A 14,751-nucleotide genomic window follows, 5' to 3' on the forward strand; every position below is an offset into this window, starting at 1 on the left:
TCACCTCTGCAGGAGGCCTTTTAGTGCTGTCAGGTAGCAAGCGCTCCGTGTCACTCTCTGTCCTTTTATCTGTTTTCTTTTTTTTTTTAATTTTTTATTTTATTTTTTTCCCCCAAAGCCCCAGTAGATAGTTGTGTGTCATAGTTGCACATCCTTCTAGTTGCTGTATGTGGGACGCGGCCTCATCGTGGCCAGAGAAGCGGTGTGTCGGTGCACGCCCAGGATCCAAACCCGGGCCGCCAGCAGCGGAGCGCGCGCACTTAACCGCTAAGCCACGGGGCCGGCCCTTATCTGTTTTCTATTGTGTGTATGTGTGTGTGTATATGAGTGTGTGTGTGAGATGGCACTTTTGGCTACCTAAAGAGTCAATTCCTACCAGCCAAAGATCACCAGGAATACACATCAAAGTTTTTAAAATTAAACTTCCTGCAGCAAGAGAGACTAAACACCATGGAGAGGAGTGAGGAATCTCAGCAGGAAGGTATTAGGAGAGGCTTCTACAGGATTGGGGCTCCTGTTAGGTGATCTTACAGAGGTTTCAAGAAAACAAAGAAGTGGAGTGCTAATCTGAATTGGATGTTTTCAGAAAGTGGGGCAATTCAGTATCTTAGTTACTCATATTATTCAGGAGGAGGGATATATAGTTATTTTTGTGTTGCGTAGTGTCTGTTTAGGCCTGGTTACGAGTGAAGATAGTTCATCACGGTCATGCAGAGTCCTCATCTGATGTTGATATTCTATAACATTGCTTATGTTCAGTGGTGGAACACCACTGTAACTAGGCCAGTTACTAGCTGACAGCTGTAAGGGATGCTTTTTTTCTTTCTCATATATATACTTATTATCTAGAAACTAAGCTTCTTGAGGGCAGGGACTTGGTTTTGTTTACCACTGAAGCACCAGTGCTTAAATAGTGCCTAGCACATAGCAGGTGCTCAATAAATGTTTGATAAATATTCTTTCAAAGCAGCTTCCATACCTTGGGTCTTACACATCTACAATGGCGCCCTATATCTGGGACAGGTAAATTCAGGTCCTTAGAACATCTCATAGGCGATGGCAGAGCCCATAGTAGCTGCTGGTGGGCAGACAGGTATTAACATTTACCCTTTATAGAACTTTAAAACATGGAGAGCAACTGAGTCCTCTAGACTCTCCCTTCTAGACAGGACTTAGCTTCTTTCAGGTGCTCAGGGAAGATAATTATCAGAAAAAAACGTTACTCTCCAATAGCAAGAGATGGCCAAGTTAAAGACTATGCTACAAATAAAATGGGAGAAACACTCAACCTGTTAAATCATCTTCCTTTTCCCATTCAACATCTTATAGTCATATGGATTTTTTAAAAAAATATATGACATAGTCTGCGATTCATTTAGTCCTCCAGAAAGATTTGCATACCAATAAAGTTGGCACCATTCCACCATTCCCTTATTATATTACAATTTAAAAATACTTCTGCAGCTTACTTAGGTAGAAAGGGAATTAAGATACCATTTTTAAACCTATCAGATTGGCAAAAATAAGAAAGTTCAATAACACATTACTTTGGCAATGGTGTGGATTAACAGGCAAACTCATATATTGCTAGTGGAAGAATAAATTGGTACAACTTCTATTGAGGTCAATCTGACAATATCTAACAAAATTTAAAATGCACAAAGACTTTGACCCAACAAATTCACTGTTAGCAATTTATTCTACAGATAAACTTACACATATGTAAAGTAACATGTTATTTATTGCAGTATTGTTTGAATAGTAAACGATCTAAATGTCCATCTTTCAGGGAACGAGTAATAAATTATGATATCCATACAATGAAATATCACGATGCTATTAACAAGAATGAGGAAATCTCATTATATAACTATACGGGGAGAACACTAATAAATCATATGAGAAAGAAGAAAGCAGCTCTTGATGTTGGGGAGCTGGCCTGGCACTCACAGCGAGGCCTTATTGTTTTCCTGTTGAACATAAAAACTTTCACAGAACATCAACATCAGACAAGGAGATCTGTAACCATGAAAGAGCAAGACAAAAACAAGACTACTCAGTCATCATGTCTGAACACAAATAAAAACATGAGCATTATTGAAACCACAGAGATGACCCAATATCCCTCTATCCTGTCTAATATGAGTGACTGCTGTTTCTTTACCAATTGTAACGTTAGCCTCAATTCATTCCTCCTGCCTTATTGTCAAGATTTATTAAGATACCCAATCATAGAATGGCCTCAGCATCCTGAAACCATCCAATCCAGAGCAAATCCATGCTTCCTTAACATATTCCCCCGAAACCACCTAATTGAAACCCAGATCCTATAAAAGTCCTTTCCCAACACCCTCCAACTGAGATGCCCTGTAATTCCCCATGGTGTGCGTTCTCCCTCACTGCAATGAGCAATAAACACACTTCTTTAATTAAGATATGTCCCTGGAGAGGAAGGCAATTGGTACATGTTAAGTGAAATAAGCAAGTGCAAAACCATGTACATATATGTACATATACATGTATATGCTACAATTTGTGTAAAATAAGGTAAAAATAAATTTTTAAAATATTTGTTTGTATATGCATAGAATACCTCTGGAAAAACACACCAGTTAAAAATGGTTGCCTCTTGAAAGGAGAACTAAAGGCTGGGGCACAGGAGTGGGAGGAAAAGAGTTTTCAGTATATATAGTTTGTTACCATGTTCATTAATCATTTACTTAAAATTAATAACTTTTTAAAAAGATAGTAAGAATCAAAGGCACCACTGTGGAATCAATAGTGAAGAAAATTCAGCATCTTGCCTGGATGGTTAGGCTTACCAAATTACTGCATGTGAGATTTCAACCATGTTAAGTCCCTCAAATTGCATCACTACTGCCAAAATGCTCTCTAGCTAAGCCTCCAAAATCAGTCTTTGTCAAAAAACAGGATCAAATTTCTTGTACTTTGATGTCTTATTGATGAAGGCTGCTGATTAGTCTGTATCAAAAATCATTAAGTACAGATATTCTCTTTAGAGTGGGATCCAGGGCTCTTAAGGCTGCAATATGAATAGGACATGGTGGTTGCCTATTTCTGGTTCTCATGAGGAGCCCTGTGAGCTGCGAACATATGGTATTTAAATATCATGGTAGTCTAGCAGAGGCCTTATAGCTATCATCTGGTATTCTTCAAAGTTACAGCTGAGGGTGATAACTGGAACTCCTCTGAGGCATTCTCTTACCCTAGCACTCTCCTCAAGTCTCCACCAAAGCCGGCTCCCATTCCACTTCACGCCTGGCAGCCCAGCACTCCAACAGGTGGGTTAGGTGCACGACCACAAGCAAGATAATTTTGGATACAGAGTATATTATATCCTATATTCATATTATACCAGCCAGTAGAAGTTGGCAGCTCATTTGTTTGGTGTCTTCATCTTCCTTGGCTGGGGGCAAAGGCCTTTTTCAAGCTGTACCCAGTCTGGGTCCTTGACCTACTATCTTGCGGTCTCTAGCCTTCCCTTCATCTCTAGTTTGACCTTTTGTGTACTTCCCACCATCTTACCTCTCTCTTTTTGACTTATACTTCTGCCCTTTACTAATTCCTATTTTATAGTACTACTATACCTGTCCCCACAATTTAGACCCTAGCAACAGGCATTCCCAATGCTTCCATTTATAATAAAATCAAACACATACCCTGTCAACAGTTCCCTAATACATAAACAAATAAATGCAATTTTTTGCATGACAATTAGAGCCCTCTAAGCCTTTCATCATGTCCTTATGAATTATCCTTCAGGGAAGTGGCTCAGTTCAAGTTTCACATGCTTCAGTGAATTTTTGGACCCTTGGTCCCCAGTGAGCCCCTCCTCCCCTAAGGTACCATTAAATGAAGACAGTAAATTTGTCTATTGCCTCAGTGGTTTCCAAACATTTCCTTTCCCTATCCTCAACCCGTTTTTCAAAGAGAAAGCCTACTAGGAAAGCCAAATATGTAAAACACCAACTCCAGATGAAAATGGTACAAGCCCCAACTCTCTTCCCCTACCCATGAAGATGTTCAGCCAGGCAGTTTTAAAACTGATCTATTCCACCAATGAATGTTGTTATCTACCTTTTTATCATCTGGGAATCATCTTCCCAGCTAGATTATTAATTCCCTGGGGGGAAAGGCCCTGTTTTATTGACCTAAATTCAATTAATATTTCAGCATTATGTACCAGGTACTGAGCCAGAAAGGCTACAGTACTTTCATAATTTGGCCCTTAATACAACCTATGAAGCAGGCATTTCCCCCCCCATTTTACACATGAGGTTAAGCGGAGCTGGAAGAAAAGACCCAATTTAATCAACAGGAGAGATGCAACTCATATCCATGTCCTCAGAGTCTAAATCCAGTGCATTTTCTATTCCACCAAGCAGCCTCTAGGTCGGTTCTAGACTATTCTTTTCCCAGAGTTCCCAAGAGAGACCAGCTGAGGCCAGCACCAGAGAAGCTACAATTAGTAGTGATCATGAAGACTAGTTTAGTTGTGGATTAACCTCATATGGTCCTGTGACAATGCTTAATGTACCAACTACTCCATGGTTCTGGGCTACTGGGCTACCCCTAACAACTGTCTTCACATTCATGATTATCTCCAAAGCTGACCTGACAGGATGATGCCATCTTCTTATATAATCTACAATTAAAATAAACCAAAACAAACAAACAAAAAACTTGAACGTGTCCAGGAATAAGTAGCTATTTGTTTCTCTTCCCTCCCTCTCAACTTAGTCCACAATTATTCTAATACCCTCAGGAAGATCACTCTTCTTTCCTAGTTTACAGAAAAGAAAGGGGAAAGAGCAAATGGCCTATCTAATAGGGGGACCAAAACCTACTTCCAACTAAAAATTAGTAAATGTCAGGGACTAGATTCTTCATTAGGATTTAAAGTTGCAGGGCCCAATCATTTGCAAAAATAAAAATTCACTGTATAGAAAATAGACCTGCTGCATTAATAATGCAAAGCCATTTAAATAAGAGACTGCAATCCAACTTTCAAATGTTTTATTTTTAGTGTTTTTAAACATTTTAATACAACAAAGATATAAAATAATATATATTAGTTAAATCTGGATTTAATTTAGAATCAAGATATTTACTTATATACAATACTGTGCTTCAAGGTATGGCTACCACAGGAACTTTCGCATCTTCAAGTAATACTAGTTTTGGTGTGGATAAGGTGACATTTAGGTAGAATTCTTAAACAAAACATGCCCATGTTAGTCCATGCTAATTTTGCTTGCCCCAGTAAGTACCAGTTTCCACTTTCTTTGTTCCATATCAGAAATACTTCAATTGTCCTGACAATCTAACAATCTCTGAATAAAAAATTAAAATTAAGCATTTTTAAGATGACATTACTGATAACACTGCTTGGCTACCTTCAGACAACCCAGTAGTTCAGATTGAAACAGACCTGAAATAACAATGAAATTAACATATTATTCTTTCTCCCTCCATATTAGGCACAAAGCTTCCTTATGCTTAAACATGGAGTACACTGAATAAAAAGTCCTTTGGTTAATTTAGGGTAGAACATACTCTAAAAACCAACTTTATTGGTAGCTGAATTATGACTTTATAGATTTCATAGATATTTTTATTGAACTTGATGGAAAGTAATAGGCCACATTTTAGTTACCTGATATTGGTGGAATTCACTGCAGGTGAGGGGTCGGTGAGAGGGGGACCAAAACCTACTTCCATAGTAATTTCAGTCATTCAAAGCCACTCAAAGACAGGGAAAAAAAACTTCAACCTCTTTCCTTTCTCACTGGTCACCTGAAGCAGTCTGATTTTTGATGATACTAACAATTCTCCTCTACAGAGATATAGGGGTAATTCAGGCTAAATTTTTTACAAATGCAAACTGTCTTAACTGCCAAATACAGTTGGCCTTAAAACTAACGTGCTTTGTTGGCTTTGAAACTATCTAAATGAAACCAATACTCTTGAAGAGAGCTATTGGACTATTCTAAAAGAGAGCTTTCTTGTCTCAAATGCCTGAATACCTTAAAGAACTGACAAATGACTATTACTATAGTTACTTTTATTAAGGGATAACTTAAATCTACAAAAAGACTATCAAAGAATTAAATTTATTAGATCAGAGAGTTTAAAACAAGAATATGGTCAATGTTCTCAAGCAATTTGGAACTAGAATCCTTGAAAAAAATTTACCATGAAACTAATATGAAATTGCCTTTTGCTGAATGCAGTCAAAGCACGTTAGTGTTATGAATATGACTTTGAATATATAAATAGCACTTTCCAAAGAGATGTACCTAAAATAGACTGTTTCATATCAGCTATAAAAGGATTTGGCTCCTCTGTTCTCCATTTACAAATGTGAAGATTCTTGGAATTCTAAGCAACAGCAGGTACAGGATAGGGAATAATGCCACTTGCAGTGTCAGTGTCAGAGTTACACTACCAGCAGGCCTCTCAGACAATGGGTTTTTTCTTGTGAACAGTGCACACTTATTTAACTGACTGGTTCTAAGGCTAAGCTCACTGCTTACTGATTTAAAAGGATACTAATAAACAGACCCAGCATATGGAAGATGTATTTTTACCCTAGCAATTCTGGCCACAGAGAACTACGGAGATGATAGCCATGTTGAAAAATCTGCAGCATAGCCAAAAATTATCCCAAATTATTTGGTGATAACAGCAAACTTGCCTTCTTCAAAACCTCCCACTCCCTATGAACTTCAATTACCCTTCAGTAACACTGCCTTGCATGGACTTAAAAAAAAAAGAGAGAGAAAAACCAAAAAAAAAGGCAATGCTGCCCCCAGGAACAGAGAAAATGCATAGAGGACTTGCAATATAACTTCCAGTTTGCATCCTCAAACCAAAACCTTCTTGGTTCCTTTTGAGGTGTTAATGTTTAATGATGTAAGCCTCTCACAAGTCTGCAACTGTAGAACCTAATACAAAGTCAAAAAATATGTAGCTATAAGGCATGTAGCTTCTCTACCTAGCCACATTCACACCCAAAATGTAAATGTAAATACTACCTTCTCTATGGTTTAGATTTTAACAAGAAAAAAAAAATAGAAAGACAAATCTGGAAATTTCTGGACAAAACAAAAAGTGACTAAAATATAGGTTTCGTATTTAAAAAAACACAGAAAAGAATTTTGTTTCAAAGTTTTTCCAAGAAAGAGACTTGGAGATGATTAATTTATGTAAACACTACTCTGTAATAGTTTTAACAATAAATTATAAATCTAGCTTACCTTTTCCTCAAAACAGATACGATAAATGCAAGGCTGAAAAGTTATTTTACAACCCTGATTGCAGTCTGCTGTTAGGTACTCTCAATGTCAATAGCTCTGTAAAGTTAGTTGCAATTTTTTTTTTCTATTTTGTTCTAGAATAGAATCCATATGAAGGAAAGAAGACTGACATTAGGAAATCTGCCATTAAGTTGCTATTTAACATTCTTGAATTCATGTTGCCACAGACTTTTTTCAAACATTGTCCCAAAAGCCAACATCAGTCCCTTCCTAGCTAACTGTGGTCCTGTTCTGTCATTTGGAAAAATGGCAGTAACACATCTTTTGACCTCAAGGGTCAAACTACTCTAACTGGCATAGGAAACATCCTTCACCCTTCATGAATATGCAATTTCCTTAGATGAAATGTTGGCATTTTGTCCCTAGCATGTAACAGAATCAACAATTTAAGATACTGTAAGATCTGAAGTATGAGATTTAAAAGCATAATAAAACTTGAATTGCCTTGTGCCATTTCTCAAGTGAGAAATAAAAAATAATGTTTAGAGCAGACCTGAATTGAGGTCATTCAGCACTGACTGAAACTCATTTGCATAATATTCCTTTCCTGCCCAATCCATTCAGGCTCCTCTGTAGCTTATACAGGGGTGGGAATATGACTCAAAGTGCAAAAATAAAATATTTCACCCATATGAGGGGCAGACTTCTGCTAAGTGCCTTAATTTTAGATCTCGATATGCCAGCACCTTTTCTAATTCCGTTTGAAAATGGAATGTAAAAACTACAATTAATATTCTAAGTGACAAAGCTCAACAGTTGGGATTCAAATTTCAATTCCATAACCATCCTACTGTCATAACTACTATACAAAATCATTAAAAGTAAAGTGACAAATGTTATCACAGAGGTCAAATTACTTAAGGTATTAAATTTCTAGTGTTGTAAATAGTAATTAAGTTATATCACTTCCTGACTGCCAAATTAAGACCAAATAGAAAGAATGTATGTACACATTGTATTTAAAAATAAAAAACAACAAAACCTTTTCATATCCAAATATGTCTGAGACTGCTTACTTCTGATGGCCAAGAATGAGAAATTTCAAAAACCAAAAAGTTATATTATGCCTGCAACCTGTTATAAATTTCTTTTCAGAAAGAGAAAAAATATTCTTTGCATGCATATCTCCCAACTTAAAGACATAAGAACTTTATATAACATCTGGTAAAACACTCCACTATTTTGCTCATTAAATAACGTCACTGAAAAGCATAAAATTGGGCTGTCATCTGTCTAACTAACAGCTATAGCACAAAGTTATTCCAGGTACCTACATCACTAAAATTAATCCAATTTTATTTTTACGGATGCAGCCATTTTTCCCTCATGAATACTTACTGATGGTCATACTGAACCCTCAGAACAAAATGCATCTTTTGTTGCATCTTTGGTGAAAAATGCCAGCAATAGATTTGTACTTTGTCACCTCATGTATGGCCCCTTTTATTTTCTTCTTGTTTCAGGCAGTCTAGTATGTTCAGTATACTTTTCTTAAAGATGGTTCAGAAGGCAAAAATTATTTGTAAGTAAAATAGATCAATATCCAGAGTTGCCTTTTTCAAAAAGACACAGAGATTAGTTCAAAGAATAAGTACTGCTCACTTGGTGGCGCTTTTTCCTTTGAAGATAATAAGGAGCTTCAAAAAATATTATTTATTGACTCTAGTCCTACTAGAAATAAAAAAAAAAAATCTATCAACCATCAAATTGTTTAAGTTGATTTGCTTAAGTTCAATAAGCAAATACTCAACAGGTTAAGGGTAACAGCCTGACTTCAATCATAACATTAAGTCTGCCTAAAGAGAAGGGGCAGAAAACATTTACCTAAGCTTTCAGTTCAAACAAATATGTAAGGACTCTTGATTGTTCTTTCTTGCTTTCTATAATCACAACCTTGCTCAGAACAGGGAACATTACTTTGTCAACACATAAGCCAAAAAGCAAGACATCCAGAAACAACCTAGGGGGAGAAAGCAAAGTTATTCACTTTCAACAACTACTGTATATTTAATCACGAACCCATTACCAAGACACTGTTCATCCAATTAGTCTTTTCATTATTTCTGGTTTTGAAAATGGCCAACAATATTCATTAGGTACTGTACCATTAACATTGCATTCAAAAAAAGAAAACATGGGAAACCAAATTCTTGCTCTCCTACTCTGGTGATATGCTCTGGTATTGGCTAGAGTATGGTAGTACAAAAAGAGTCTTGTTGTGATATAAAAGGCAATAAATACATCAATGGAATAATGTTCATGGGCAGCCAAAATGAAGAAGATTCCAAAGAGGTTGAGAACCCAGGATAAAGTGTGCAAGAAATTCCAGCTTCGTGGTGTATCTGGGAAAAGGACAGAAAGATCATTTTAAAATCACATTCCTTCCAATGCTTCTCAGTCATGTTTCTTAGGTCAATCTGTTTCTCCCGTTCTTCACAAAACTTGACACCCTTTCCACAGCCTCCTCTGCAGCTAGTCATCTAATATGCATAGAAGCACTAAAGAGATACTTACATTCAGTGACAAAGAAATTCAGCATAGTTAGGACGACTGTGTGGCCACTGAACATGTAATCTCCACAGGTGTGAACGCCAGTTAGGGTCATACCAAAGCCACTCCAAATGGCAAAGGCCCGGTGTAGTTTCTCCCATACACTACCATATATCTACAAAGAAAGCTATGAATTAGTGCTTCAAATGCTCACGGAGGTAGGGGCTTCCCAACATCCACTCCCATTAAAATTCAAATGCTGAATGACTTAGAAATAATATCTAAGCAAAAGCAACCAGACTTCCAGTCTAATTAATTCCAGACATCAAGAATGGGTGGTAAAAACTTGACAGTACTCAGAAATATTTTGGTAATTACATGAAATGAATGTAATTCAAACTTCTCTACTAGGAGTTCCTTTACAATGAAAAGGTCACTCTAACACAAAAATATTTCCAAGTTTTTAATCCAATAATATAGTAGTATTTTCTTGGCTGTTCTTGCCAATAAGAAATAGGCTATGACAGGGACAATGGCTACCATTCAATATCCGTTCTCCCCTTCTTCACTGGTAACAGAATCTCAAATTTATTTGAAGTGGCAATGAACTCAACCAAAACATTGCATTTCCCGGCCTCCCTCGCAGCTAGGTGTGGCTATGTGACTAAGTTCTGTATAATAAGATGTATGTGGAAATGTAAAACATTTCCGGGAAGGCTATTTATAAAGGAAAGAGACAACAGCTTAGAAGTCTTTTCTACCTTTCCTTCTTCTAGCCTACAACTCAGACATGCTAGCTGAAGCTCCAGTAGCCATCTTAGACCACAAAATGGCTTTGAGGATGCAAGCCAAGTGCTAGGATAGGAGAGAAGAAAGACAGAAAAATCATGGGTTTTTGATGACTCCATAAAGTTACCATATCTGACCTGGAGTACCTACTTTCAGACTTACCTTACAAGAGAGAATAAACCATTGTTTGTTTGTTTATTACACCATAGCCATCTTGAATTTCCTATTATTAGCAGCCAAATCTAATCCCAACTCCCACACGTAAGCTTAAAAAAGCAATACATTTTGAGGAAGAGTTTGAGCAATAGTCATACACAAAAAAGATGGATTTAACACATAAGAACAATACAAAAAATTGCTAAAATTTTATGTGCGTTTACTATGTGCGAGGCTTTCTGTTAAGTGCTCGATGTGCTATTGCATTTAATTTCTACAACAATCCTGTGAAGTGATTCAGTTGTACAGATGAGGAAACTGGCTTAGAGAGGTCACCTGGCTAGTAAGTAACATAACCAGGATGTGAACCCAGAAGTCCAATTCCAAAGACTCCGCTATGGCTAATGAACTTTTAAAAGAAACAACCTCATTAGATATCACAATTTCATTAGAAATCTCACTTGCTGATTATACACTACCCAGCTTTCCCTTTCTGCCTCAGTTGAGGGTGGGAGAGGGAGAGGAATTTATTATTAGAGAAAAGGAAAGAGAACGTACTAAATTACACATGGTTTGGTTCTTCCAGGACCTCTAATGAGAATAGGGTTGGAGATGTTACTCTCATGAAAGTAAAAAATCAGGCAGTGAAGAACACAGACTGCTAAGAAAATGTCTCAGCCAAGGACAGAAAACAAGCGATGCCGATCAAAAGAAAGCAATTATTGCTCAATTACTCAAGTCTCCCTATTCTTTCCAATCTTAAATGTCCCAAATATTCTTCCAGAAAAATAAAAATTGAAACACAACAGAAGGAATAAGATGCTTTGATGAGACAAAGTGTAGAAATTTGCTTTAAGTGTTTCTCTCCTTAACGTGGGTCTATTGCTAAATTTCAAAAACAGGCATGTTCTTGGTTCTGTCCCCAAACCTCCCACTTTTGGGAGTGAGATTTCAAGCAATTAATTTATTACAATGAAAATGCCCTATGGCGTTCATTGTAAGGGATTTGATTGCTAGTTACTATCACCTTAACTTGCTATTTTTAAGGACTGCTGTGAATAATACAGGTCAATAAGTAGGTTATATTATAAGTCAAAGCAATTAACAGTATTTAGGGCAGATTTGAATAGAAATGTCCATATATAAGTAACTGATAATGAAAAACAGTCACTAGAGACAGAAAAATGGCTGTCGATACTGTAGAGGGAGGGTATCTAATTTATTTTTGTTGCACATGTTGCAGCCCTATGCACATATATCCTCCTTAAAGTGGCTGACCCCCAATTAAATTCCTCAGCTACAGGAAATTCTCCTTTCAGTGTAATAAACTTACATTTTTCTTCTTTTAAATCTCTTCTAATCAACTAGCATACTATTTAGGGGAAACTGTTCTATCCCTCTTCATACCATGTCTAAAAAAAAAAATTCAACAGATTAAAGATTTAAATATAAAACATAAGACCATAAAAGTCTCAGATATTATCTTTCATTGATCAGAATGGCAGTGATAAGCAGTGCTGGCACGCGGGTGGGAAAACGGACATGCATACATTGTTGATAGTAGTGAAAAACTAGGCTTTTCTAGTGGACATTTGAGCAATACATATCACAATTTTTAATGTGCATGTTCTTTGATTTCATAATCCCACTTCCAGGAATTTATCTTATGGAGATGACTAAATAAGTGAAAAAGCATAAATGTACAAGGATGTTTACAGTAGCATTGTTTATAAATAGTAAGATTTGGAAACAACCTAAACGTATATCCTTTGGAGACTGGTAAATCATACAATGGAACACTCTGCAGCTATTAAAAAGATGACGTATTTCTTTAGAAAAAAGTAAACATACTATTAAGTAAAACATAAGCTAAAGAACAACATCTGCAATATAATCCTATCTTTTGTTTAAAAAGTATTCATATGAATGTATAAGCATGCTTAAGAATAGTCTATGTGGCTATATAAACAACTGTTAGCATTATTTATGGGGTGTGGTGAAAGAAGAGGGAAATTATGTGAGCTTTTACTTTTTAATTTATATATTTCTATAAAATTTTAATTTTTACAATAAACATATAACTTTATAATTAGAAAAAATTAGTTTCCCTTTTTGATAAAAAAAGAAACAAAACAGCTTTTACCTTAAAAATAAAATATTTCCTTTATAATAAATCCTAAATGTCATATTAACCCTTCCCTCTTTCTTACTGGTCAGTCTCCCAATACCAAGAGAAAGTTGTGTCATCTTTCAGCTCAGGGCTCTATTTTTAGCTTCTCATCTCCTTTGGCTGCTTAATCTTCCCTTGTCAGCATTTCAGCTATTTATATTGCAGTAGAAGAACTGACACTTAATTTTGTTTTACACTTTACCAACATTAAAATAATAACAAAGGTATTAATACATATATTTGAATATTTGGAAACACATAACTAAAGCACAGAGGCTTAGAAAAGTGGAATAATAAATTCTTTTGTCCAAATTTAACAAGTCACAATAGCCAACTTTGTATATAAAGCATAGGTGATTTTCAGGGTTTTTTAAATTTTTTAAAGTAATTCATTACCCTGTTTTTTTGTTCCCATCTGCATAATCTCTCCCTTCTCAATTTAACCATAAGAGAAGTCTACAGTATACCAAAACAAGCTCGAGTATAAAACAAAAACAAAAAATCAGCCATTATTTAATCCCAGATATACTCTGTAAAGTTTAGAGTAGTACGTACTGTATTTTACATGGGATATGGTCAAACTGAAACACTTTTAAAAAAAGAGTGATGAGGATAGTGAAGGGATCAGAGTCATGTCACGTCATCTGAGGAACTAAAGATGCTGAGGATGGTGGGAAAGGGAAAATGATAACTAAAAGAAACTTTTTTTCTATTGCTCCACAGTGGAAAACTAGTCAATGAATAGCCGTAACAGGGAGGTAGATTTTGGCTTAAGATTTTTACCAAATTACTTCTAGAGGTTTATTATAGATACTGAAAATACTGAAAAGCACATTTTAATGTTAAAAGCAAAGTCTTAGCCCTAGTGCATATATGGTGCCATCAATCCACCAAGAACAAGAGAAAAGAATGATAAAGAAGGTAGCAGGCTACCTTTCCAGTACACTGTAGGTGCTGTCCTGGCACGGAGAGGGAGGTCACAAACATGGTAAAGCAGCGAAGCAAGAATACAGTGCCCATCAGACTACAGAGCCTTCGCAGAAGTATTGACCTGTGAACAGATTGGCCAAAGAGGGAGAAAATCAGAAGAAAACAAACCAAAATACCCCGGGCATCAAATGTTTACTTAAAGGGAGAGCAAGCAGGAAAACCACTAGAGTTTGATGGGGACAGAAATCTTAGAGACCATCTAAAGGATCATTGTCCAATAGAACGTTCTGCAATGATGGAAATGTTGTATAGCTGCGCTGTCCAATAAGCTATCTACATGTGGCTCTTGAGCACTTGAAATGTGACTACTACGACTGAGGCACTGAATTTTAATTTTATTTCATTTTCATTAATCTAGATTTAAATAGCCACATGCAGGGGCCGGCCCGGTGGTGCAAGCAGTTAAGTGCGCGCACTCTGCTGTGGCGGCCCGGAGTTCGCCGTTTGGATCCCAGGCGAGCACCGACACATTGCTTGGCAGGCCATGCTGTGGCGGCGTCCCATATAAAGTGGAGGAAGATGGGCATGGATGTTAGCCCAGGGCCAGTCATCCTCAGCAAAAAGAGGAGGATTGGCAGATGTTAGCTCAGGGTCGATCTTCCTTACACAAAAAAATAAATAAATAAAAATAAATAGCCACATGTGGCTAGTGTGCGCCATGTTGGACAGTGTAGACCTAAGAGCACCATTTCATTGATAAGAAAATATAGCAAAGAGAAGGTAAAAGAGTTATGCAAGAGAGAAGTAAGACTAGTACCTAGCCTGACTCTTAGCTAAGTGTTAGTCCTATAACTCACATATTGCTCATAAATTATT

At 36.6% G+C, this 14,751-nt stretch overlaps 1 protein-coding gene across 4 annotated transcripts in view; it reads right to left on the reverse strand.

The window, feature by feature from the left end:
- Positions 1–5,020: 5,020 nt before the first annotated feature.
- The window catches only part of SAMD8 (sterile alpha motif domain containing 8), a 73,431-nt gene continuing 63,700 nt past the window's right edge, over positions 5,021–14,751 (reverse strand). For 3 of the 4 annotated variants that reach the window (XM_087431996.1, XM_004426931.3, XM_014784806.2), the window contains exons 4-6: positions 13,879–13,996; positions 9,855–10,005; positions 5,021–9,682 (exon numbers count right to left, since the gene is read on the reverse strand). In XM_087431996.1, coding sequence (XP_087288122.1) covers positions 9,378–9,682; positions 9,855–10,005; positions 13,879–13,996 — 574 coding nt within the window. In that variant the 3' untranslated portion in view covers positions 5,021–9,377. Of the gene's footprint in view, positions 9,683–9,726; positions 10,006–13,878; positions 13,997–14,751 lie in introns of those variants that run through there. The other variant, XM_014784805.2, reaches the window with a different exon arrangement.

Source organism: Ceratotherium simum, chromosome 6, assembly GCF_057802395.1.
Source record: "Ceratotherium simum simum isolate JZ-2026a chromosome 6, ASM5780239v1, whole genome shotgun sequence".
Taxonomy (NCBI): Eukaryota; Metazoa; Chordata; class Mammalia; order Perissodactyla; family Rhinocerotidae; genus Ceratotherium; species Ceratotherium simum.